Source organism: Fusarium phalaenopsidis (genome assembly GCF_050370095.1).
Source record: "Fusarium phalaenopsidis strain FUZ10S chromosome Unknown contig_32278, whole genome shotgun sequence".
Lineage (NCBI taxonomy): Eukaryota > Fungi > Ascomycota > Sordariomycetes > Hypocreales > Nectriaceae > Fusarium > Fusarium phalaenopsidis.
This window is the reverse complement of record NW_028145417.1, coordinates 2,449,697-2,474,034: the sequence shown is the minus strand read 5'-3', so window position 1 is coordinate 2,474,034 and position 24,338 is coordinate 2,449,697. Positions and strand designations below refer to the sequence as shown.

Below are 24,338 nucleotides of genomic sequence, written 5' to 3'. Positions count from 1 at the left end.
ACATAAGTCTCATTTCATTTCTCAGATAAAGAAGCGATAGAGACCAAGCTGTTATCGCTAGCCCTGTCTTTGAGTTTGGAGGATGACGTGGATGCGTAGACAACGATGCGAAGCTTCGAGATCGATTGTCTCATGATCACCAGTCGATGGGGGGCTCACAATCGCTCAAAGAAATAATAATTTTACTTTAATCCTCAGGAATATGCCTGAGAACAGTATGTATTTCTATTAGGAAGTGTCAAAACTCATTGTAACAATGCGCCTATATAGCAAGACCAGCAACAGTCAAGGTGAACTACAACATCAGATCATGACGCGTGCACCAGACCAAGCAATCAGTTCCCAAGTCCCACAATCGTTGGAACCGATGACTGCCTCTTGACCAACAGGCAAGGTCATTCGGTAACCTCAAAATGCCATCAGTCAAGGATCAGCCGAAGACAAGGTTCCCCTCCGAAGTCTCAACCCCCCGGCCTGCCCGTCTACTCAAATCCCTCTCCCTCCCCCACCAATGCCCGTGATACCACCGGCAAAGAAAAAGCCAAGAGCTTCTCCTCTTCTCGGCTCTCACCTCTTGGTTCTTGCTTCTCTTGGTTGGTCGTTCTTGGGGTTTGGAGCTCGGGATTACATCAACAGACGTGCATAAGCTCTGCTGTGTGCATCATCCAACAGGAAAGGCCGCGTATCCTCCTCCAACCTTTTCCCCTCTTAAGTCGTCAGCCATTTTGCGCCAAAGGTCATTAACCGACCTGTACCTATCTACCAACAGCACCAATTTACCCAGCAGGCAATCAGATTGTGGGCAATAACGAGATACCATTACCACGCCAGCTTCAGCGTCTCCTCATCCCACCAATTCGCCAACAAAAAACCGCCTCCGACTTCGCCGCTTCCGGGCTCTGTTGAGGCTTCTAGGCCCAGGCTTGCTAGGACTCGATCAAAGAAGGACCCTTCGATTTAGCTTGGTCTCTTGGAGGTTTCCTTTTTTAGGCTCGTCGAGTCCCGCTTTTGCGCCTCCCCCTGGTCCCTACAGTGCTTGTACTTGGACCGCCCCCAAAGGCAGAGGTGGATGGATTTCGGCAACTCCAGTCTCATACTCGACTTCTGCGCCCAGCGTCTAAGCCTCGCTCCTCTTCCTGCTTTCAATATTCCTTCTTTCTGTCTTCATTTTTTACCTACCGACAACAGCCTAGACCCTGGGGTGACCTGTTGAATACCGTCTCGTCATCTTTACGCTTAGCAACCTAACTTGTGCGATCTGCGACCGACGTTGGCCAGCGATGGCCAGTCATTGAATCTCAACGACCCTCTGTCTCCATTTCCTTATTTCGCCTCCAATCCTCCCAAGTCAACGCCGATCTTCGCAACCCCTCAGACAAGATGGTGCGACTCCTCTTTTCTCTTCCCCGCGACCTGCGAGGCTTGCTATCGCCATGCTGACATCTTCAAGGGCTGCTGCTTCTCCCGCTCATCAGGCCCTAACTCGCCTTACCCAGGTGGCGCTCCCAACGCTTCGTCGCGCGCCATCAATCCTCCCCCGCTGGCCCTTCCAGAAGCCGTGAGCGGCCCCGTGCCTCAAATCCCCGCCGAGAGACGGCGTCGCCGCCGCCACGACCGACCTCTGGATCAGCATATCGATAAGCCTCTGCGAAGGCACGAATGGACTTCCCGAGATCGTACCTGGACCAGGAGAAAGTTGGACCAGGAGCGTGCAGACTTCTTCGATACGCGAGTCACGGGCAGGCCTGAGATCTGGCAGACGGTTCATGCTGCGCTCAAGGTGCTATGGGACCCTGCGAGTCAAGATGCTCAGGATGACGGCTCCAACGGCCTTGCGACGGCCCAAATGATCCTCTCTGCCGCTGAGATATCTCTCCCGACCGGAAATCTCGCCAACGGCGTGTACGACGCTCTCGGAAACTACTACCAACTGCCCGAATGGATTGTCTGTGACCCGCGGAACGTGCAAGAGGATGACCAAGAAGGCGCCAAGGGTGATGCTTCGACAGTGGGCGACGACACAGCAGCAGACGACGACCTAAGTGACGATGACGACGAGATTGAGGGCAGAAAACGAGAAAAAGGCAAAGAAGTCATAGATGTGCGGGAGCAGGTGATCCTGCGAGCCAGGCTCAGCGAGAACGGCCGGGATATCAAAGTCCAAATAACAGAGACAGAGTCGGTCCGAAGTGTTGCTAGGAAGATCGCCCAGGAGGCTGGTGTAAGTTGTTCTTCATATTCGAACGTTCAACGGATTTGCTGACTTGTCTCACAGCTTGCATCGGCAAAAAAGATCCGGATAGCATACCTGGGCAAGATTCTCAAGGAGAACTCGTCGCTCTCGGCCCAAAACTGGCAGACCGGCCATATGGTCAATGCCCTCGTCTTCGACCGGTAATAAACCAATCGCTGGTGCGAAGTCGTCACCTCGCCGCTCGTCGACATCCTCTGTGTCCTGACCCGGCAGCTCATTATGACTCTGATGAGACGAACGTCAAAGCAGCTTCTCCCCCTCATTCCCCTTACAATTACACGCCTCAATGTTTCATCAACGACTCCTCCCCTTTCTTTTGGTCTGTTGTCATTGGCCATGTCTGGATAATACCCATTTCAGTTTCTCCTGTTGTCTGTCATTTCTGGAGTTTGGTCGGTACTGGCCTAGCGAGCCTTGATTTATCACTCAAATATTTCTTTAGCCCATGCTTTGAGACTGCTTCTGCATATTCTTTTGAATACTATTCTTACACACGCCGTGCATTTGCCCCATGATGCTCCTGACGTTGCTTTGCGCGGTACAAGATGATATAGACTCATTAATTCATGCACCCACTCATCGAAGCGCCTCTGGCCGTCTCCCGTGACCCATATAGAAAACCATATGCCTTTGTTTGGAATCAACGTCTACCTAACCTGCTTACAATTGAACTCTACCAGGGACCCATCGCATAGCCTTTTGGTGGGAAAACACCCATTAACATGCTCCGACCCTGACTCCGCTCCAACCATCGTCATGAATCTTGCAATGCTGCAGCAACCCTTCTCATCCGATCCGGGCGCTTACAACTGTCATCAACTGGCCTAGGCTGTCGAGCCGATCTTGTTCAGACCCTTCAATGAGCCCAGGCTCAGCGCCAGACCCTGCGATCGGCTTCTTATCCGAACGAAACCGGTGATGGGTCCATCCTCACCCTCCTTCTCGATGCTCAGGTTGGCCAGAGCATCCTCACCTGAGTAAAATGTTAGCATGATATATTCTTAAGCATGTTGATGGGAGCAACTTACCGAACACACTCCTCGCGTAGAGGTTGGCGCTCAGGAACTGGCAGTCACCCTTCAGACTAGCCTCTGGTGTGAGACAGTTCATATTTGTGCAGGCCATCAGCTGGTCAAGGAAATCGCGTAGCGACTTGGCCTTCGAGTTGATGTTGACCTTGTTCTCCCACTCAAACTCAGTCCACATAGTACGGAACTGGGTCTCGGTGCAGGTAGCGGGCTGGATGTAGTCCATAATGTCAACGTGCAGGTCGTTGAGAATCACCACGTTGGTGTCAGTGGAGTGAGCTCCATCGTACACAACGTTGCCAAAGATGACACCTGTGTCAGTTGATGAAACCTTGATTGTGCACTGCACATTGTGGAAGTCGTGAGGGCCCAGGTTCTGTGTGGTCGGGCGCTCAACCACCTTGAGGTCACCTAGGGTGGCAAACTCAACCGAGAGGTTCTGGAGAGTCTCGGTTGTCTGGTTGACCAGGAGGACATCGAGAACGATATCGAACTGATGGACCTTGACATAAGCCTCGGCGTAGACGGGATCAGAGAAACCGGTGAGCTGAACCACACGGCTAAGCTTGGATGAGAGATCCTCAGCAGTGCCTTCACCACCAGTGGCCCGCTCCAGATCCACCTCGATCTCATCGAGTCCGTCGGAAGCATTCTTCTTGGCGAGTTGTCGGATAGGCACAACATCATCGACCTGCACGGCAGTCTTGGCCTTCTCGAAAGCCTCCTTAGCCGCCCTCTTCTTCTCTTCAACCTGGACCATGGCACGGAAAGCCTTGCGGGTGTCGTCCAACCACACAGTCTCAAGCTCCTTCTTCTGCTCAAACTCAGCCAGCGAGCGCACGCAGGACATGATTCGGTCCACGGAGTCTTCATCAATGGGTGCCTTGACGAACTGGGACTGGCCGACTCGGATGATGGAAATCATGATGAGCATAGCCTCAGCCCTCAGAGCGTTGGTTCGTGCCTTGTCGGAGGAAATCTCGTGATGTCGCATCACAAGCTTGACGAGAGTGGAGGACAGGACAGTCGCCAGGTAGTAGTCGCCATCGAGAATGAGCTGACGCAACGGGGGCTTCTGAGCAGCCTTGACGGCTTCAAGCTTAGCAGCAGCCGAAGACTGGCTGGTGAGAGCAGTCTCAGTGGCATAGGTGCCGTCGGCAAGGACCTTGCGGGATCCAGTGGGTGCGGCTTGCTTAGAGGTTCCGTTGATGTGGTCATCAGCCTTCTCGCCATCGTCATGAGAGTCCAGCAGCCGTTGCTCAGAGGCGAGAATAGGCATCTCACCCAAGCTAGCACGTATTCTCTTCCAAGCCTCGCGGATATCCTTCTCTTCAAGCGAGTACTCTCCAATGATCCACATGATACCCCGGTACACCTTGCCAGCCCGGACCTCACCCAGAGTAGAGACGAGACGCTCAATGATGGTAGTTCGGAGGCTGGGGAACTTTTCAACAACCTCCTTGACAAAGTTGATGACGTCCACAGCGGAGACGTTGTTAAAGTCGGCAATGAAGTCCATGAGAAGCTCCACAACGCTAGCAGCAACCTCGGAGAACTTGATGGCGCACTGGTGAATCGAGTGGATGAGGAGGGATCGATATTCGGTATTCTTCTCATACTCCTGGTCGACAGTCTTGGAAAGCTCCTTCTTGAGCAGGAGAACGACCTCTTCGACGTTCTTGCTGGAAACCATCTCGAGGGCAAGGCCAAGTGCCTTTCTTCGCACATCAATATCAGTGCTGGAGAGGACACGAAGAATCTCCATGGTCAAGTCATCCAGGATACCCTCGTTCTTCTTGCGTAGCTGGTCGACCCGGTCAAGCACGATAAGCTTGACATTGTTGTCCGCCTCCTTGATGCTCAGCTCGATAAACTTGGCAGCGGCGGCCTTGACCGCCACGGGGTTGTTTGTCAAAGCAGTAAGGGAAGAAGCAGCCTCATATACAACGGTGGATGCGCCAGCTTCTAGCAGATCGAAAATTAACCTCAGATATCGTGCCTACCAATTGTCAGTTGTTTGGCAAAGCCTGTCGCAACGAATTCGAGACAGACCTTGTTCTGGGAGTTCTGAACAGCATCCTTGCGGATGAACTCGAGCTCAACAAGCTGAAGAAGCTCCTCTGCGTTGGGGATGCCCTCGAAAACGGACCCCAGGTATGAGAGCGCAGCATCATGATCAATGCTGGAGAGGGCTGCAAAGGCGTTCCTCTTGCAGGTGGCATCGCTCTCTCCCATGAGGAAGGTGGCGATGAGTTCTGAAGCATCGGGGATCAAGGAAGGCGAGTGTTGGAAAATGGAAGAGATGGCGAAGACAGCGTTCTTTCGGACGTAGGCATGTCGGTGCTCCAGGCAAGATCGTGCCGAGGAAAGGAGGGGTTCGATGAGCTCGGCCTCTCTCAGCTTGCAGAGGAAGCGCAGGGTGTTGCCTCGAATGTATTCGTTGGGGTGTTGAAGATCGTTACGGATACCGTTGCTACACGAACATGGTCAGTAACGTGCGGCCGATGCGACAATGGGATATCGGCACACGGGTAAGGGAGACCTACCAGACCAGAATCATCTCCTGCTTCAACTTGCCGCTGCTGTCGAGCTTGGGGCAGATCTCGTAGTAGAAGTAGAGGAGCTTCTTGAGCGGCTTGTACTTTGAGGGCATGACGAAGCGGATGATGTGCATGAGAAGCGTAGGCATAGGATCTCCGTTGAGCATAATGGTCAAGATGCGCTTCATGGTCTCGACCTTGGTCTCGTCGGTACCCTTCTCCAGCTGCATGCGCAGATCGGAGACGGTGGGGACGTCGGCCGCATTGTCCTGGTGGACGAGACTGTATGCATTCTCGAGAAAGCCAGACATCTTGACGAGTGTCAACGGCGGCTGGCCGAGAAGATTTGTGGTGGTGGTAGTGGTTGTTGTAGATGGGACGTGGCTCTAAGGGGAACGTGGGAAGTGGGATCGGAGGTGTAGGTGGTGTCTAGTCGGCGGTGGGGAGGCTCAGCTCAGGGGTGCCTGTTGCTTGAAGCTCTGGAGCTCTATTCGTCGGGACAAGTAGCAAAGTCCGTCTGGGCCATTCGTTGAGTCGTCACAGGGCGCAATCGCCGACAAGTATCGCCAGAATCCCCGTTGATATTCTGGGCCAGCTCTGGGCAGCGTCAGCTTCAAGAAGATCTGTCCTGCCAGCGCCATGTCGAACAGGTGGCACTAAGCGAGTTGACGGTCACGTGAATTAGCAAGGGGGAAGTAAAGCTGGCGCTATTAGTTACAAGAGAATGTTGAGACGATCTGTGAGAGAGATGGGAATAAATACACAATGAGGACTATAAATTTGGTGTTTCTCTCTTAAGCAAACATTGTCTTGTTTTTAACCTTCAATCTTCGTGAAGTTGAGTCCTTACTGTCGCAGTTCGGTAAGCTCCATGTGCCTGGCGTTGTATTCCTGAGCCTGTGTGGCTGGCTGTCGAAGGTGAAGGGTCTACACCTTGGTGGTGAAGCTGTTGTGCCCCGCCAATGGGGTCCGTGCACTCTCCTCTCACCGTGCCTGTTCTTCCTGTCCCGCGATCCCTCCTCAGCCTTGCGATCCTAAGCGCAGCATTTCTATTTCTCCCCAGCCTGACGACTTCGGCGGTCTTCCCAGTCTACCTACGGTCGCCACAATGTCTGCCTCAAACGAGCCGTTCTACCTTCGATATTAGTATGTCTTGCCATTCGTCCATCTTGATGCTCCACCGCCTTGTCGCATTCATGATCCATTGCTAATGACGTCTGTAAACAGTTCCGGCCACATGGGCCGCTTCGGTCACGAATTCCTGGGTACGAATTGCTTGGACTGCTCCTTATGTAACCGTTCATAACCACGATCTGACACCGAACGCAATTAGAATTCGATTTCCGAGTCGTTGGCGATGGTCGGAGCGCGGTCGCGAGATATGCAAACAACTCCAACTACCGAAATGATAGCTTGATTCGCAAAGAAAGTAAGCGTTCTTGGCGGAAACTTGGAGGTGATGGTCTCTAACGGCTCCATAGTGTGTGTGAGCTCTGTCGTGGTTGACGAGATCAAGCGCATTATCAAGGCCAGCGAAATCACCAAGTACGCGAGACCCCATCCACGATACCACTCGATTATACCTAACCCCGTGTAGGGAAGATGATTCCAAGTGGCCACAAAAGAACAAGGACGGGCGACAGGAGTTGGAAATCCGCATCGGAAATGACCATATCGCGTTCGAGGTCAGTGGCCAGGCTTGTTCCCCAGGGCAATACACTAACAGTAAAGACAGACTGCCAAGATAGGATCTCTGGTTGATGTGACAGAATCCGCCGACCCCGAAGGCCTGCGAGTATTCTACTACCTTGTCCAAGACTTAAAGGCACTCGTCTTCAGCCTAATTGCCTTGCACTTCAAGATCAAGCCCATCTAAGGGATCATCATGATCAAGCGCGAGGGGATGTGGCACAGACTGTTCGGCATCCGGCGTAAGTTGAGGCAATAGTCTGGATAATAGCATGGATGACCTGGTACTGGCGAACGATACCCTGGAATGTCAAAAGAACGGTGTGGGAACTCATCGATGGGCAGGGAAGATGTCTACGGAGTACAACATGGAGATTTGGAGAAGAGAGGTTCACAACAGGCAGCTGTCAAGCGTCTAAGCGTCATCAGCAACCAAGGATGGGCTGCCACAGTACCATAGCTCAGATACAAGCTTCCGATCAGAGGCAAAGGCAAGAGGGTGAAAATCGCGTGCGCGCGGCATGTTGGGAAAACCCTGGAAACCCTGGAAGACATGGTACGACATGAGATGGAGGTTTTTGAGAAAAATGCCAATCGCGTTTAACAACGCAATGTCAAATCATGCTATCTGCCCTCTTCCGTATATTTCCAGCCTCGCTCCCTGCACGCACCCGAGTCCAAAGGACAATACGCGCTCGGACGTTGGGGCTCACACGTGAATTTCGGGGCGGTCAAGGAAGATGCCAAGGATGGATGAAGTGATGGCCTGGTCCTGGGTTGTCATTCTTGAGCCTGCATCCGAGACTTGGGCGAGTGGGAGGGCATGATGGATACATAGATGTGGCGGAGACTTCGCGGGTGAAGAAACACCCGTCGGCCGGCTAGGCCCGTCAGATCCAGGAATTGTATGATTTCGGATCATGCCAACGAAACGGTCTCGGAGTTGGCGTGTATCATGTCTTCTCGCAGCTCATCACCCCATGTGAATGCAGGCGGGAACACGGTGGGGGGCGCTTTAAAGGAGGCGCTGGGGCTGGCCGATGGCGCCTCTGGGGACGGAACGGGAGCAGCCCAGATCCTATTGCTCGAGAAGAAGGTCGCTGAGAAGGCCGTCTGGTGTGATGATTTTCATGGGAGATCCAGGCAAGATGACTCCCGAGATTCCCTCAGACACCAGGCCTTGCTTCTAAATCCCGAGACGGACTCTAATTATCAGACGATTCTCATCGAGCTGATGATGATGACGGCCAAGGTTCCACTGGTCCGTGTTGTGTTGTACATAGAAGTGAACCCCTGGGTTTTGACACAGCATCTCATCTCTGCATCGCGCCCAAGGGGAAAAGGAAAATGGAGAGTTGGATCCGCTCTCGCCAAGGTACATGGCGCCCGGGGAAAGCTACAGCTGTACCCCAGGTACCTTTGCGACGGACACGATGGTGTAGCGTTGGTTAAGGTCCCTCCCGCCCGTCGGCACAAATCCATCCTCCATCACAACCAACGGATGCCTCCATCCAGCGCAGCGCAGCGAAGCGCAACCTTAGCACCTGCAAGTCCCCTAACTAAAGACACAGCATCAGCCCTTAGAGGCCCGCTCCATCTAGGAGGTCTCCACGCAACCGCTTCAAGACCCCGGATGCCAGCAAATCAGGCTCGCGTGCGCTTCCCAGGGCTCGCCAGGTCTCCCCATGAAAAGCCAGAGGCCAGCCCATCATCACCGACTTGACCCTTTTTCTCGCCATCGACCCATTTGCGATCTGGCATGCCTGAGTTTACTTAGTTGCTCGATCCCAACTCTTGTGGCCTTTTTATTTATTTTTGTATTACTACAACTTGTGTGATGGGCGCCTTTGCTATTGCTTTCTGAACTGGCTGTTGTTCCGCCTTTAACTTTTACCGTTACTTCCTCGACTCTAGTCTCCTCCCCCCGAGATCGCCACCCGTTTTGGTGACTGGCACCAAGTTGGTTGTCTCTCCTCTCTGCGACCCCTACGAGCTTTCTACGTCAGGCCAGCTTCTCCCACCTTGCATCGTCTATCGGCCTGTTTGATACCCTGGATTTCGGCCATCTTCTTTACAACCGTTTGCTCTTTTATTCATCTGCTCATTCTTGTTTTAATTGCTTCGTCTTTCATCCTACGTCGCACACGATGCCAACTCCATCATCCAATCCGCCCGCTGAGGCGTCGTCGCCTCGCTCCTACAGCTTCTCGACCTGCCCTGACGACGTCCAACATCAGCAGCGCCCTTCCTGGCAGTCGCGCGAGGCCGTCCAAGACCACAACGACGACATGGGTGTTCAACCCACGCTTGACGCTTCGCCGCTCACCGTTGACGCGCCGCCCGCACCCGAAGGCCCAGCGAGCGACGACACCGTCATGTACGAGGGACGCTCATCCGATGACCCATCGACGAGATCATCTACCATGTCTCCCCGACCCCAATCTGCCAACACCGCAGTCACATCTCCCATATCCAGCGGGCCCAGTTCCGACGTCACCAAGGGTCGAGACGCCGAGATCGGCAGCCAGCTGAGCCAGGAATCCTCAAACACAAGACAAACCTCCGAAACCGAAACCATATCTCGCGCGCCGTCCAGCCGTAGAGGCTCGCCGAACCGCGAGTTGGAGTGGATTGATGCGGATGCGCAAGAAGATGAGCTCTGGGCTCCATCGATGGGAGCCGACTTCTCGTGCATGCGGGTGAGTTACACCACCGCGCCCTCTTGGCATGGCGCAACCATCTGACAACAGCAGACAATTCCTTCATCACCATCATCATACCTACGCTCGGGTAGCCGATTCCACGGCACACAGCAATCTGAGCGTCAAGTCTACGATGTTCAGGTTGAGATCAAGCATGTCGACATGCGCGAGTCTTTTCTCTGCGGATATCTCCGCATTCAAGGTCAGGAGCAATAGATGCCATGTCCAGTCGCACAACACTGACCGTTGAAAAGGCTTAACTGAGGACCACCCAACTCTCACGACATACTTTGAAGGCGAGATCATTGGGTCCAAATACAGCTTCTACACCCAGCATGAAAACTGGGGTGCAAACAGCAAGGTTGACTTGAGCCACTGGGCCAAGTTCGCCGCCTTCCGCCCATTCCAGAAGCAGGCTCGAAAGGGACCCGTCACGATTCGTGATGCCGCTCAGAGGGAAACCATTTTTATGCGGTGGAAGGAGCACTTCCTGGTCCCTGATCACAGAGTCCGCACCATAACAGGTGCCAGCTTCGAGGGCTTCTACTACATCTGCTTCAACCAAGTCAAGGGTGAAGTCAGCGGCATCTACTTTCACTCCAAGAGCGAAAAGTTGGTATCCTCAGCCAGATAATGACGTATCTTTGCTAACCTCATTTTCAGGTTCCAGCAATTGGAGCTAAAGCATGTCCCTGACCGGGGCTGTTTTGCCGCAACCGAATTTCGTTGAGCACAAATGTCTTGGAACCTAACACGTTCCGAATGCGGTGGTGCCCAGGGCACTCTGCTTGTTTCTTACTTCGTCTTGGCTGGGCTTGGTCGGAAATATCCATATTGATATACAGCAACACATAGATGGGAAGCGGGTTGGGCATGATCCCGTTTTGTTATGACGTCTTGACGGGCCTACGCGAGTATTTTTTTTTAGTTGGTTCACAAGGCTTGGGTTTTCTGGGAGCCTATCACATATGAAAGCGGAGCACGGGAAATGTTTGATGGGAGCAGAGCGAGATCATTCCTGTACTTGAGGGTTATTCGTCAGCCTCGAACTTATTGAAATATCCACGCCGAAATGGGTTAAGTTCATCTGCTGATGTTCCGTTGACCGTAAGCTTCTGTCGGCTTGCGTAGGCTTCGAGAGCAGGCTGCGAGACTTCTGAGTCGGGCAACCGGCGGTAAGTGATGAGTCTTCTTGACCCTGTATAGCGTCAGCTTGTGTCAAGAACGAGGAGGAGTCATCGGGAAGAAATTTACACTTGTTGAAAGGCTGGACGCAGACTACAACAATCTCGAGGCAGGGATGGGTAGGTACTGTGATCTCGAGTTCCTCATCGTTAGCGGTTGGCATCCAGAACGAGAGTCTGCCGTTGTCAACTAGTGTGTCCACTGCGAAGTTGAGAATGTCGTCGAGCATTATGAGAAAGCTGTATGGCTTCTTTGGCGGGACGTAGTCGGGATTCCTGCAAGAGTCAGCTTCAGGTGAGACAACGGTCCTGGAAGGCCACGAACATTCCCCTTTCCTTCCCTTGCTCTATCAACCAGGGTGTTTTCTCAGGGTCTCGGAGACCCAGCACTCTGAGTCCCTCTCGGACACCATACGGAGGGTCGCAGACGATCCCATCCCATGTCCTTCGTTGTCTCCTGATGGGCGAATTGGTCAAGTCTGAGGAGAATACATCCCCCAGGCAAGAAGTCAGGCCATATTGCTGGAAGTTCCCCAGCAGACTCTTCTTTCCACCCTCGCCGCGAATGCTCCGGCCATCGATATCACTACCCCAGGCCAGAGCGCCAAAGTGAGCGCAGGCCACGGGGAATGAGCCTGTTCCAACAAAGGGGTCGTAAAAGAGTTTGCCTGGAGCAGCGAGTGCGATGTTGGCAGTGACCAGGGCAAGCTCTGAATCCATGCTGGTAGTAGAGATGTACCCCCGTTTCTTCAAGTCAAATCTGACCAGAATTTCTCGAGATGAGCTTTCGACGTAACGACCAAGGTAAATAGCTCTAGGATCTGGGATGTTAAGAGGGACGCTGTTGAACGGCCACATCTCAAAGATGGTGAACAAGTTGTCAGGGTTTGACATTTTGACAGGCCCCTTCCAGCCCAAGAACCGAAAAGAGTTGATGAGTTCAAGTCTCTTCTTCGCAGAGCGGGAGCCTTGAAAAGGCTCGACCTCAAACCTGAACGACTTCTCCATGTACTGGTCCCAAAGATGCGATGTGTCTGACTTGACGGCATGGTGGACATCTTCTAGAGTGCTTCCACGGCCCCAGAGTTCATGAATAGACTGGGCAAGGATAGATCTCTTGATCAGCTTCTTGGCTGCCTCCACCGAAGGCAGCTGTACAACGCAGAAGGGGGACTATTCACGGTAAGTATGGAGTCTAGATACATTTGTGGGTGGACGCACATCCTCGCTATACTCGATAATCTTCATGTCAAGACCCTCGACGAGCGCCAGCGCCTCGATTTCGGCGACCCGAAAGGATTCGTGCGCCTGCGCAAATTTTATGAGAAAGTCCATCTCGACTTTTTCTTCGTGGATATTTGGTTGAGGAGTAATAAAAGTCGGCTCACTTTAGATCCATGAGATGAAAGTGATGGTGGGGGATCAGCGAAAATGCCAAAACCGTGAACGACTTCTTTGGCGGATAGCTTCTTTTGCAGCGATGTTTGCGGGATCAAATTCGACAGAAAAAGACCTATATCAGAGCTCGAGAAGAAGAATTCTCAAAATCCCTTGTCGAGGTGAATGTGCTGATGTTAAGCTGCGGTCGCTTGCACAAACTCTTTGGATCATGATCTTGTGAGAGGGAAAAATTCACCGACGAAACCCCGGCTAAGAAATCAGTGCCATTTCTGCGCTTTCCCAAGTGCCACCAGCTTGCTCTCAACCAACATCCTTGGGGAAAACATCTGCGGCTCATCCTTACAAAAAAACACATAAGCAGAGATCTGCAGCTTTCACTTAGTGATGTTTCCTGCTGCTGCTCCGTCCATTTACCAGTCGCCAAAATGCTTCGTCACATACGGCACCATGGGTCATGTTGACCAAAACCAAGCCCCTAAGAAGGGCAAGCCTTGGTCGGCAATCATGTCACTGGATTTTATACACAAGGTATATTTCAATCTGTGGTCCCTGAAGACTAAATAGTACACAAGCTGAGTGGACTCCAGATCGACCTCATCCTTCCCATAGAGGCTTGCGATGTCATCCTTGAGCAGCTCAACAACACGCAGAAGCACCCTCGATACTACAAGGTCAACATGACTCTTGGTGATATCTTACAGGGTGATTTCTTCAATGAGTACATCAAAAAGGGTATGTATGTCATTCTCGCCTACGGCCGTGTGTGCTAAGCCGGTTTCCTAGGAAATATTCTCATGCTCTCAGAGGGCAAGTCGACTGTCGGCACACTCTTCACATTACATGAAGGTACCACGCCGGACATAACATCCTAACAAGCATAAGCTCACGGTAACTCCCTAGGTACTCTCACCATGTATCTTGACAAGGAAACATATGAACGTGCCGGCTTGGTCGGGAAGCCATACGGGGCCAAGGGTGGAAGGGGATCAAAGCCACGCTGGGGTAAGAAATTGAGCGTCAAATTTGTCTTCTTCCCGAAAATGCTAATCAGACAGTTGTATCATACAACCTTCGAGACCCAACGATGTTTCGTGGGAAGAAGGGATTTGACCGGTTGATCTATGCCTGCAAGACAGTCTTCAACAAGCCCACAACCTGGCTCTTTTGCAATAACACAGAAACGAGTGAGTATCTCACCCGGAGCCTCCTTAAGTATGGTCCCACATTAATGTCGCGTTTCATAGCGCCAAATCCAGATCCATTACAGCAGTTCTTTCCTACAGGCTACACCTCGTCGCCAGGCATTAGTCGAGACTCTACCGTAGTTCAACCAAGCCTGGACGTAGACCCTGAAATCCTTACCAACATCGATCGCGAGGGCCTCGGGCATTTCGCAACAGAGTGCTACGAATGGCTGTCGCTAGTCCGTCTGGCAAGCCCACGAGTTGAACCCCAAGATAGCATTGACTCCTATCTATCGCGATACAGCGTACCGGGGGACACCCACAACAACCGCAAGGTCTGCAAGTTGAGCTGGCAAGGATTCATTTCGGCACAGTGGCTTCATGGTTTGCTTATGGACGTCCTGGCCGTGTGCCCTTCGGAAATGTGGTTCTCCCTCAGCGCCACGCGCTTCTCAAAGAGTGTCGCGGGTAACAGTGATGATCTCACCATTCTTCGGCCGTCTGTCGCAGCTGGAAAGTACATCATGTGGGAAACGAAATCCCTTGAATGAGCATCTATCCTTGCTTCGATCGCACGTTCCGCTCGTCGCCAATGCCCTCTCCCAGGATAGCGTCTTCGACCAGTTTTCGCAACTCGGCCTGGCCCTGAGGGGTGTTGAAGTCGTCGCGTCCGGCCAGCTCTTCGATCCGTCTCCGAAATTCGGGATCAACATCTTCGGGAATGTCCTGGCTCTCGTCCATCGTACCAACGGTTACCTTCATGCCTTCCGGAGGCGGGGGAATAGCTTCAGGCAAGACGGCGGCCGCGGTTGATGCAGTGTCGTTGGCTTGTTTTGCTTCAATTCTAGCTAGGTACTCGGCAACGATAGGGAAATCGCCCTCGGACTCGATTTTTTCTCGGGCTGTGAAACCTTCGGAGCCCCTGTGGTTCACATTTGCACCAGCCTCGACAAGAATCTTGGCAGCAGCCACAGTCTCAACGACAAACAGTGCGGTTTCATTGTCCTCGTCTTTCAGATCGACGTCCACGCTGAACTCGCGAATAAGCGCTCGGAGGAGGTTGAGGTGGTTATAGCTGGCAGCGGCGTGGACAAGGGAGTAGCCGTGTTCATCTTGTGAGGCGGCCAAGGCAGGCTTTTCTCGAAGGAGGGGCAACAACGCGGGGTCGTTATCGGCAGCCAAGAGGTACACGTTCGGGTTCGACATGTTCGCAGGCAATTGAGTGTATGGGATCGAGTCGAAGATGCTGTGATGGCGCACGGTAGCTGAAAACCAAAGCGAAGTATCGGATTCTAGGTGTTCCAGGCGCAAATCGTCCAACGCGAGCTCAAATCTTTGGTGTGATGCAGAAGATTTTTGGCGGGGTAGCTTGCATGTGGCTCAGCGAATGGAGTTTAACAGGGTTCTATCTCTGTACAGTGCGCCGGCCCTTGGCATAGATCCGTTACAGCCTACTGGGTGAGATAGACTGGAGAAAAGAAGAGGGTGTGAAAGGTATTTGGCTTATTGAATATTTATTAATACACACAGGTGCTGCGTAGGGAGCTCAGTAGATGGGAATTGCCCACTTGGAAGTAGTGCGTCATGCCATGTCGTGCATGAGACCGCGGGGTCCATCACCATGATCATGAAAATAGGAATTCGGAGCACTATCTAACAGCTCAAAGGCTTCAAGGCACATCTCAATGCATTAGCCTGACACGCCGTTCACCCACCATCGAAGGACAAGATTCAGAGTCACAAACCGACCCCGAATTCTTCAGCCACAAACGGCGTGACGCATCCCGCCGTCTCGGCCAGGATCTTTAGGGTAAGGCGACGGGAGCCAGCTGGGGCACCTGGTATTGACAAGCGATCCTCATGCTACCCAAAACAACCTTGACAGTCAATTTTCGCTCCTATTCCGTCGAACTAGGCGAGTAATCTCACCCGGTCCGTAAGACGAACCAATACCCTAGGCCTTCGTTGCCTGTGTTCCCTGCGGTCTGACTCATTTTAAAGACTGCAAGCACCGGTCTGAGGCGGTGCGCCAAGGCAGTTTCCAATCAATACCTAACCCACACAACCATCCGCCACCGCTGCGAGTGGTCTGAACCCGGGCATCAACCCGCAAGCTGATCATATAAAGGAGCCCTATGGCGGCCCTTTGATATCCACCCAAGCAGACCATATCGGACTTGGCCGTCCCTACTTGACCTCACCCTCAGTCTAAAACGGCTTCGTCAAGCACATTCCACCAACACAGGGCGGATACTCAGATATCCTCTGGCCTCTGTCCAAGCCTCCATTTCTTGCAAATAACTCAAGGGTAGGTGTCTATCCAAATTCCCCGAGATTTTGAGTCTCGAAAAACAGTCTCGTGTTTTGTTTGCTTCAGCCGGGCAACTGCAGCTACTCAGGCAACCCCGATGCACAATCAAACAAACGCCTGCCCCTCATATGAGCAAGACCAACATCTTGCCTGAGGTATCACTGCTTTCCAACTCCATATGCCCACTAACTTTCTCCTTTCACTTCGATCTCTTCTCACATCTGTCAGTAGAGCCATTACAAACCGCCGAATCCTCAGCACCCCGTCCACGGGCATCGAAAAAATGGCTGCTCCTTACATGCCTCAGGACCCCCAGGCCGTCTCGAGCCTGCTGCATGCCCTAGAGAACTCTCGGAAAGAGAAGCGACGTGGAGGATTCTCGGTCAAGAAGACGACATATGACGTCAAGGGATCTCAGGATGGCATCCAGGTCGACTCTTGGAGGATGCAAGACTGGGACTACAAGCGACGCGACATGCCTACTTATGCTCGAGGCCTCTTTACGGCAAAGACGAGGAGGGATGGGCCCGAGATCGCCGTGAGAGGCTACGACAAGTTCTTCAATACCGACGAGGTCCATGAGACAAAGTGGGAGAACATCTTCACGCGAACCCAGGGCCCCTATGAATTGACTCTCAAGGAGAACGGCTGCATCATCTTCATTGCTGGCCTTGAGGATGAGACTCTGATTGTTTGCAGCAAGCATTCTACTGGTGATCGGTCAGACATTCAGGTTAGCCATGCGAGCGCGGGTGAGCAGCGTCTTGAGCAGCAACTGGCTGCCATCGGCAAGACAAAGAGAGATTTGGCACGAGAGCTCCGCAAGAGAAATGTCACTGCTGTCGCCGAACTATGCGATGACACATTCGAAGAGCACATTCTGGCCTACGGTCCTGATAAGGCAGGCCTATATCTCCATGGACTCAACCTCAACATGCCCGAGTTTGCCACATATCCTAGCCCCCTCGTCCAAGAGTTTGCCGACGAGTGGGCCTTTCGAAAGACGGGTCTCATCATGATGGACGACATTCAGCAAGTCAAGACTTTCCTCGAAGAAGTGGCCGAAACGGGAGCCCACGATGGCCGTGATGTGGAGGGTTTCGTCGTCCGCTGCAGAATGTCCCACGACCCCTCTTCGGTCCCCTACCGTGACTGGTTCTTTAAGTACAAGTTTGAGGAGCCTTATCTCATGTACCGCCAGTGGCGAGAGTGCACCAAGGCCTTGATCTCCGGAAAACAGCCCAAGTTCAAGAAGCACACCAAGATCACTGAGGAGTACCTGCTTTACGCTCGGAGGCGTCTGGCCGCGGATCCCAAGCTGGCTAAGGATTACAACAACAATCACGGCATTATCTCACTGCGTAACGATTTCTTGAACTTCAAGAACCTCAAGGGCGCAGATGCAGCCAATATGGACGAGCTGGATCCCCTTGTCATGACTGAAGTCACTCGTGACGTGATCCTATGCCCCATTGCTACCATCGGATGTGGAAAGACGACAATTGCTATGGGTTTGACACACCTCTTCGGATGGGGCCATATTCAGAACGACAACATCTCGGGCAAGGGCCGTCCTCCTCGGTTTACGAAGTTGGTATTGAATGAGCTCAACGACCATGATGCTGTGATTGCAGACCGAAACAATGCACAGAGACACGAACGAAAGCAAATTATCACTGATGTCAAGCTTCAGCATGCCACAGCCAAGCTCGTTTGCCTCAACTTCAAGCACGACGAGGAGTCGATCGATGCAATCCGACAAGTCACCCAGGAGAGAATCATTGCTCGAGGAGATAACCACCAGACTATCCATGCCGCAAGCGACAAGGACAAGTTCCTCGGTGTTATGGAAGGATTCATCAACAGATTCGAACCTTGCAACCCCCACGCCCGCCCAGACGACGGCTTTGATGTCGTCATTGATCTCGACCCAACGGCGGGCAGTCGACAGAATCTCGAGACTGTTGTCACGCAGTTGCACAAGTTCTTCCCGAACCTGGTCAAGGAAGTCCCTTCACCCGAGGCACTTGACGATGCCATTGAATTCGCCCTGGGATACAAGCCTGACTTCAGGCATGACATTCCTGACCGTGGCAAAAAGAACAATAAGCAGCAGCAGCAACAAACGAAGGCAGAGAAGAAGAGGAAGATGGAGTATTTGTCTGTTTCTGTCTCCAGCCAAGAGGTTAATGCTGTCCTAGAGCGAGCTTTCAAGGGCGCAGATTCATCAACTTCCCGGTTCTACATGCAACTGAAACAGACACGGCGTGTGCAGCCCAAATTTCACGTTACTCTGCTGCACCGAGCGGCTAGCAAGGACCACCCTGATCTGTGGCACAAGTACACTCTGCTTCAAAACCAAGTAGAGGCGACTGGAAACCCTGAAGGAAAGCTGGGAGAGTGCGATGTGATGCTTGAGCGGGTAAGTCTTACGACGGGTAATTCTAGATGAAGGCCCTAACTTTACGCAGGTTGTGTTCGATGACCGCATCATGGCCATCGTTGTCCGCCTGTCAGATCAAGATGATCAGTGGCATTGTGTCAACCGTGTCGCTCACATCACGGTTGGAACTCGAGATGACTCGGTGAAGCCAAAAGAGAGCAACGATTTACTTGCCCGATGGTTGGAAGTGGGTAGCTCCCCAGAAACCCAGATTGGCGAGATCGTCTTCACCGAAAAGCCGGTACTTAAGGGCACAGTTGCACCCGTACTGGCAAGATTTTGAAGGGAAAATACAGCTTTCATGGGCTGGGGAGATATTTAGAGGGGAAGCGGCGTCGTCATGTGGAATTTCGGCAGTTGAAACTGGGACTGTAGAACGAAACACAACTAGAAGGGCTTTCCGCTACCCAAATCATCGTTGAATCGTAACGTCATTGCTTTGAGCGGTGTATTGCTTCTAGCTGCACCTGTTCCAGACATGTAAAAGGGTCTCTCTATGACGACATCAAAAATCACATCTCCCGCACTAGGGTCCATGTCTCGCATCCAGTAATTGCAAAGGGGTATTCTAGGTTCATAACTAAACAGACAGCCAGTTGACACACCGACTCTGTTGAAACACTTCGCTTTCTACTCATCATCAAGGAATCGGCTTGCTAAGGCCCCAAAGAAGGGTACTTCAAACCTGCGAGAATATTAGTGGTGATGCCGTCTTGCATGGCCGTGCAGCACATACCTATCCAGTATCTCAGCATCTCTATAGGCCCTTAGTGTAAGGACGGCGATTAAGGCAATATCACAGAGGAAGAACAGCCAACTCAGGAAGGTTGACCATGCGAAGACAAGATGGAAGATCATAATGGCGGTGAAGAGCAGCGCTGATTGCCAAGCATGAAATCTGAAGGGAGGGTTAGCACCTGGTATAATTTCTGTGCATTCCTATCATGCACAGCTTCGAGATTCTTGGCAAGCGTGAACATACCTCACATAGTCGCTGTTTCGTTCTAGGATGAGGAGTATGATTGCTCCAAGGGGTGGGAACGCGACATATGCCAGGCAAGCTTCGTAGTCGAGGCGCATTCCCAAACTTGTATCAAACTCGCTGACCTCTGCAACAGGATATGCTCCAGGCATAGTACTTGAAGCTCCAAAGGCCCTGTTGTCAGGGCTAATGGCAGCCCATCCAGCGGACTGTCCATCAAAACCTCCCCATCCTCGTTGTGGCTGGGGGTGTTGTAGGGGCGGAGGGGAAGCGACCGGGGAGAAGGATCGTCTAGCGTCGTAGGAGGGTCGGGGAGAGGCGTGTTCGGGAGAGGTCACGCGCGAGTGCTCGGGCGGAGAAGATTGATAGGGAGCGAAGTCCATGGTCGGAGAGAATACGTTGGTTTTCTATGAAAGGGCGGAGAGTGGCATCGACAGACTGTGCGGTGAGGCGAGATATATATCGGAGCAACAATCGCTGAGGTTCGGCGCAAAAGAGATCTCGTTTGCGAGTGGGACAGACGGATGGCCAACTTGGGATACAGTTGCTGGTGGAAGGTTGACATGCGGCCTTGGAGGGTAGAAAGGTGTCGCAATTGGAAGCGAGAAGCTCCAATGAACGAAGAGACCAAGGTGAGGTAGTGGGCAATTATCGGAGGAGGCGATGATGCAAATGCAAGATGGGATCAGTCGAGGAGCGAGGCGGGGTGGGCGCGAGATGGATGGAGGTTGCTCGAGCTCCTCGTGTAAACGTGAGGCGACGACGCCGTGATAGGTAGCTCCCAGCCACACGCATGAGTCCCAGCCACAGTTCCAACCAAACGGCTGTCAACGAGTCCTTCAGCCAATCAGCCTTTTGACCGCCAACTTCAACCCTTTGGTTGAGATTTCTTAAATATCCACGGTAGGCATGAAGTTGAAGATGCTGCGGCTGTTTTTAGACTTGTGGTCAACGGTATGTAGGATCACTGCGGCCGAAAGGTACTAGCCATGCTGCTAGATCCTCTATGAGACGGATACAGCATCCCAAGCCGCCTTTCATGTTCAACGGGTGAGAACGCCCCGTATAGTGTTCGTACATTTACACATACACTGCCCTCATTGGGCATTTTAGTGGTACATCAAATCCAACAAATCCACGCTAGATTTATTCTTCCTCCTTCTTTCCTCCATTTGCCTCTTCCTCGAGCTGGCCCTTTCTGCCCTCCAGTGCCAACCAGAGGCTTCTACTTCCACCCTCCAATGTGCTGGTAATGCCTAGACCAGCGCCTTGGAGCATAGCCACAAGCTGTGCTCGCAATCCGTCGAGGCCACCCTCGATACCTCCAACCCAGTTGATGCCCGACTGATCAAAGATCTTGCCTTCGACGCGGCCGCCGACAAGGAGAAGCTTGGCTAGGCCGTTCTGGCAAATGGCATCATGGTAACCGGGACTCTTCTTCCTTGTGGGAGCTGGGAACTGGCCAGGAACAGGAGCCAGAACACTCAGTGCGGCGGCCACATGGGCTGGAGACACCGCAGGAAGCACCAGGGCAGCCAAGGGGCCGACTAGGAGGGGTTGGATCTGGGCAAAGTTAGAATCCTCGGGGATTTCAGCCTTCTTAATCGCATCATATGCAGCTGCGGACAAATCGTGGACTACTGGGCCACGGGTCGTACGGGCAGTCGTTGCTGATGCAGCAGCAGCTTCCGGGTCATAGAATTCGACGAGCTTAAGAGCGACTCGTAGCATGTTGGTCCGGAGGACCTGCAATTGAACGAGGGGAGTGATATTGACTGGTTCAGTACCAGGAGCAGCGCTAGGCGGAGGAACGGCGGACAAAGCCTTCTTCAGCTCTCGTCGAACAGCAGCCCATTCCACCGCTGTGAGGTTACTGTGCTGGAAGAACAGAATCAAGGGTGTGGTGCGGAGAAGTGATGTGTAAGTTCGGATCAGCTGACTCTTCCTTGTCTCAACTGGCCGGGCACTCGGGGGCTTCGTCGCGGGAGCATGATCGATAGGTTTTCGAACTTCGGAAACGGCGGCCGAGTGGATTGATGTCGTCGAGAGGGTGCGAAGAGCCAAAGCCCATGACTTCTGTGGGAGATGGGACTCTCTGCACAATTGGCGCAGGCAGGGCGAGGCAGTCCTCGATATCCGGGAGGCCATAATGACTAAGCGCAAAAGAAGCAGGTTAGCATGAGAAACCCCAATGTTTGGAGTCGAGGTCTGCACATACGTGAATTGAGACGGTTGCTGGCTCGTCCTCCAAATCAAAAAATCCATGAGCATCACAGCCGTCGATCACCAATTGCGAGCGACAGGCAGGGTGGGCCGTGCACCCGGATCAACCCACCGCCGCGCCCCGGCCACCTGCAAGGCCACTGGGGCCAATGCCGAGCTGTGCTGTGGCTCTGTGCCAACCAGGCTGATTACGCGCGACCTGACTGCCTGCCTCAACAGCTTCGTCTTGGAGACTCGGGTGTAGTAATAGCTTTCACCTCCTAAACCCACGGCCGACTTTCAACATCGACATTCACAAACCTCCTACCTGTCGCGCCGACCTCATCCCTCAATCAAACCATTTTTCTTTCACCAAAACCGATACCCAACGCCACATTCCATCATGTCGACTCTCGAGGAGCTGGACGACTTTGATCACAGGGAGAAGGAGGAGGACAAGAGAGATGGTGGCGACAAGAACCAGAAGAAGCCTACCGACGGCGATGCGGACATGCAGGATGCCGAAGAGGAGCAAGATGATATCCTTGACGACGAGATTCTTGGACTCAGCACACAAGACATCCTAACCCGCAAACGGTTGCTCGAGAACGACTCTCGCATTATGAGGAGCGAGTATTCCCGATTATCACACGAGAAGGCCGCCATGGCAGAGAAGATCAAGGAAAACGTCGACAAGATTGCCAACAACAGGTTGGTTTCTCATCTTCTGTGGGTTTGGTAATGGTTATAGCTAACCTGAAGCAGGCAACTCCCCTACCTCGTTGGCAACGTCGTGGAGCTACTTGATCTTGACCCAACTGCTGAGTCGTCTGAGGAGGGCGCCAACATTGACCTGGACGCTACCCGAGTCGGAAAGTCAGCCGTCATCAAGACATCCACCCGCCAAACAATCTTCCTTCCCCTGATCGGCCTCGTCGATGCGGATAAGTTGAAGCCTGGTGACCTTATTGGAGTCAACAAGGATTCATACCTCATTCTGGACACCCTCCCCGCCGAGTACGACAGCCGTGTCAAGGCCATGGAGGTGGATGAAAAGCCCACAGAACAGTACACCGATGTTGGTGGACTGGACAAGCAGATTGAGGAGCTTGTGGAAGCTATCGTTTGGCCTATGAAGGAGGCTGAGCGATTCAAGAAGATTGGCATCAAGGCCCCTAAAGGTAACGCTGATATTGGTCCACCGACTCTTTTTACTGTGCTAACTGATTCTAGGTGCACTGATGTATGGCCCCCCCGGTACCGGAAAGACCCTCCTCGCCCGAGCTTGTGCGGCACAGACCGATGCTACATTCCTGAAGCTGGCAGGACCTCAACTGGTCCAGATGTTCATTGGAGATGGTGCCAAGCTCGTTCGAGACTGCTTCGCCTTGGCCAAGGAGAAGGCTCCTGCAATCATCTTCATCGACGAGTTGGACGCCGTCGGTACCAAGCGATTCGACAGTGAAAAGAGTGGTGATCGTGAGGTGCAACGAACCATGCTGGAGTTGCTGAACCAGCTTGATGGTTTCGCATCCGATGACCGGATCAAAGTCCTCGCCGCCACGAACCGTGTCGATGTGCTTGATCCTGCGCTGCTCCGTTCTGGTCGATTGGATCGCAAGATCGAGTTCCCCTTGCCGAACGAGGAAGCACGTGCCCAGATCTTGAAGATTCACTCCCGCAAGATGAAGGTCGACCCGGGTGTGAACTGGGGCGAACTTGCGCGAAGCACGGACGAGTTCGGCGGTGCTATGCTGAAGGCTGTGTGTGTGGAGGCCGGCATGATCGCCCTACGGTCAGGTAAGAATAAGATCGGACATGAGCATTATGTTGATGCCATCGCCGAAGTCCAGGCCAAGAAGAAGGACGTAAGTTACACACCATCCAGCCCAACCTACATGGCCAAGTCGCTAACTCAGGGGTACAGACAGTCAACTTCTACGCTTAATTGTGCTGATGATTGGGGATGTCATGGGCTGGGATATAGGCCATATAAGCCTGGGCGCTGGGGGATAGACAAGGCAGCGGCATCCATAGATCAATGTAACAGTATCTCGCATCGAATGCCCGCCTGTTTCGAGGCACGAAATATGCAACCCCCAGTTGCTTGGTTCACTTGTCCCAGCAACCAAGCCCCATACTCACCAGGTGAAACCCCCTGATGAGGCGCATATGTGTTGAATGTCAGTAATAAGGATGTGGAGATTGTCAGAAGCTGCACTCGACATGGGTTTTGGTAGCAGACAGTGATTTATTGAAGTGGTGGAATCCTGAAGGTACAGTCACTTGCACAGGTACCGCCTCCAAAAAGACATCTTCACGCAGGAAGCAAAGGCCACCCCCGGAGCTTTTGTTCCATTCAAGGATCGAGATTGCCCATCATTGCAGTCGGATTAACCGTTGGAGCAAGCATGTGCC

General features: G+C 52.8%; 11 protein-coding genes across 11 annotated transcripts; 6 read left to right on the top strand and 5 right to left on the bottom strand.

Moving 5' to 3' along the window:
* Positions 1 to 1,380: 1,380 nt before the first annotated feature.
* LRP88_01386 (ubiquitin domain-containing protein) lies at positions 1,381 to 2,398 on the top strand (the record flags this gene model as incomplete). The annotated part of the gene is made up of 3 exons (XM_083238073.1): positions 1,381 to 1,383; positions 1,451 to 2,221; positions 2,276 to 2,398. The coding sequence occupies 3 exons, from the start codon at positions 1,381 to 1,383 to the stop codon at positions 2,396 to 2,398; spliced, it is 897 nt and encodes a 298-aa protein (XP_083106578.1).
* Positions 2,399 to 3,078: 680 nt separating this feature from the next.
* LRP88_01385 (coatomer subunit beta) lies at positions 3,079 to 6,133 on the bottom strand (the record flags this gene model as incomplete). Its single annotated transcript, XM_083238072.1, has 4 exons — positions 3,079 to 3,227; positions 3,283 to 5,281; positions 5,335 to 5,755; positions 5,829 to 6,133. The coding sequence occupies 4 exons, from the start codon at positions 6,131 to 6,133 to the stop codon at positions 3,079 to 3,081; spliced, it is 2,874 nt and encodes a 957-aa protein (XP_083106577.1).
* Positions 6,134 to 6,930: 797 nt separating this feature from the next.
* On the top strand, positions 6,931 to 7,698 carry LRP88_01384 (Mago nashi protein; the record flags this gene model as incomplete). The annotated part of the gene is made up of 6 exons (XM_083238071.1): positions 6,931 to 6,968; positions 7,050 to 7,087; positions 7,156 to 7,251; positions 7,304 to 7,367; positions 7,420 to 7,507; positions 7,558 to 7,698. The coding sequence occupies 6 exons, from the start codon at positions 6,931 to 6,933 to the stop codon at positions 7,696 to 7,698; spliced, it is 465 nt and encodes a 154-aa protein (XP_083106576.1).
* A 1,960-nt stretch (positions 7,699 to 9,658) lies between these two features.
* Positions 9,659 to 10,943, top strand: LRP88_01383 (glucose-induced degradation complex subunit VID24; the record flags this gene model as incomplete). The annotated part of the gene is made up of 4 exons (XM_083238070.1): positions 9,659 to 10,210; positions 10,265 to 10,415; positions 10,468 to 10,825; positions 10,877 to 10,943. The coding sequence occupies 4 exons, from the start codon at positions 9,659 to 9,661 to the stop codon at positions 10,941 to 10,943; spliced, it is 1,128 nt and encodes a 375-aa protein (XP_083106575.1).
* Positions 10,944 to 11,244: 301 nt separating this feature from the next.
* Positions 11,245 to 12,732, bottom strand: LRP88_01382 (tRNA (guanine-N2-)-methyltransferase; the record flags this gene model as incomplete). Its single annotated transcript, XM_083238069.1, has 4 exons — positions 11,245 to 11,411; positions 11,468 to 11,673; positions 11,723 to 12,570; positions 12,619 to 12,732. 4 exons carry the CDS (start codon positions 12,730 to 12,732, stop codon positions 11,245 to 11,247), a joined length of 1,335 nt encoding a protein of 444 aa, XP_083106574.1.
* Positions 12,733 to 13,245: 513 nt separating this feature from the next.
* On the top strand, positions 13,246 to 14,533 carry LRP88_01381 (ribonuclease P 40kDa subunit; the record flags this gene model as incomplete). The annotated part of the gene is made up of 6 exons (XM_083238068.1): positions 13,246 to 13,326; positions 13,386 to 13,530; positions 13,582 to 13,644; positions 13,699 to 13,800; positions 13,854 to 13,982; positions 14,043 to 14,533. The coding sequence occupies 6 exons, from the start codon at positions 13,246 to 13,248 to the stop codon at positions 14,531 to 14,533; spliced, it is 1,011 nt and encodes a 336-aa protein (XP_083106573.1).
* Positions 14,534 to 14,537: 4 nt separating this feature from the next.
* LRP88_01380 (ankyrin repeat domain-containing protein) lies at positions 14,538 to 15,188 on the bottom strand (the record flags this gene model as incomplete). The annotated part of the gene is made up of 1 exon (XM_083238067.1): positions 14,538 to 15,188. The coding sequence occupies one exon, from the start codon at positions 15,186 to 15,188 to the stop codon at positions 14,538 to 14,540; it is 651 nt and encodes a 216-aa protein (XP_083106572.1).
* A 1,388-nt stretch (positions 15,189 to 16,576) lies between these two features.
* LRP88_01379 (tRNA ligase) lies at positions 16,577 to 19,019 on the top strand (the record flags this gene model as incomplete). Its single annotated transcript, XM_083238066.1, has 2 exons — positions 16,577 to 18,715; positions 18,765 to 19,019. 2 exons carry the CDS (start codon positions 16,577 to 16,579, stop codon positions 19,017 to 19,019), a joined length of 2,394 nt encoding a protein of 797 aa, XP_083106571.1.
* A 347-nt stretch (positions 19,020 to 19,366) lies between these two features.
* Positions 19,367 to 20,101, bottom strand: LRP88_01378 (DUF4870 domain-containing protein; the record flags this gene model as incomplete). The annotated part of the gene is made up of 3 exons (XM_083238065.1): positions 19,367 to 19,421; positions 19,473 to 19,634; positions 19,719 to 20,101. 3 exons carry the CDS (start codon positions 20,099 to 20,101, stop codon positions 19,367 to 19,369), a joined length of 600 nt encoding a protein of 199 aa, XP_083106570.1.
* Positions 20,102 to 20,864: 763 nt separating this feature from the next.
* LRP88_01377 (mitochondrial 54S ribosomal protein uL10m) lies at positions 20,865 to 21,866 on the bottom strand (the record flags this gene model as incomplete). The annotated part of the gene is made up of 1 exon (XM_083238064.1): positions 20,865 to 21,866. One exon carries the CDS (start codon positions 21,864 to 21,866, stop codon positions 20,865 to 20,867), a length of 1,002 nt encoding a protein of 333 aa, XP_083106569.1.
* Positions 21,867 to 22,323: 457 nt separating this feature from the next.
* Positions 22,324 to 23,868, top strand: LRP88_01376 (uncharacterized protein; the record flags this gene model as incomplete). Its single annotated transcript, XM_083238063.1, has 4 exons — positions 22,324 to 22,631; positions 22,686 to 23,101; positions 23,154 to 23,788; positions 23,848 to 23,868. 4 exons carry the CDS (start codon positions 22,324 to 22,326, stop codon positions 23,866 to 23,868), a joined length of 1,380 nt encoding a protein of 459 aa, XP_083106568.1.
* Positions 23,869 to 24,338: the final 470 nt, after the last annotated feature.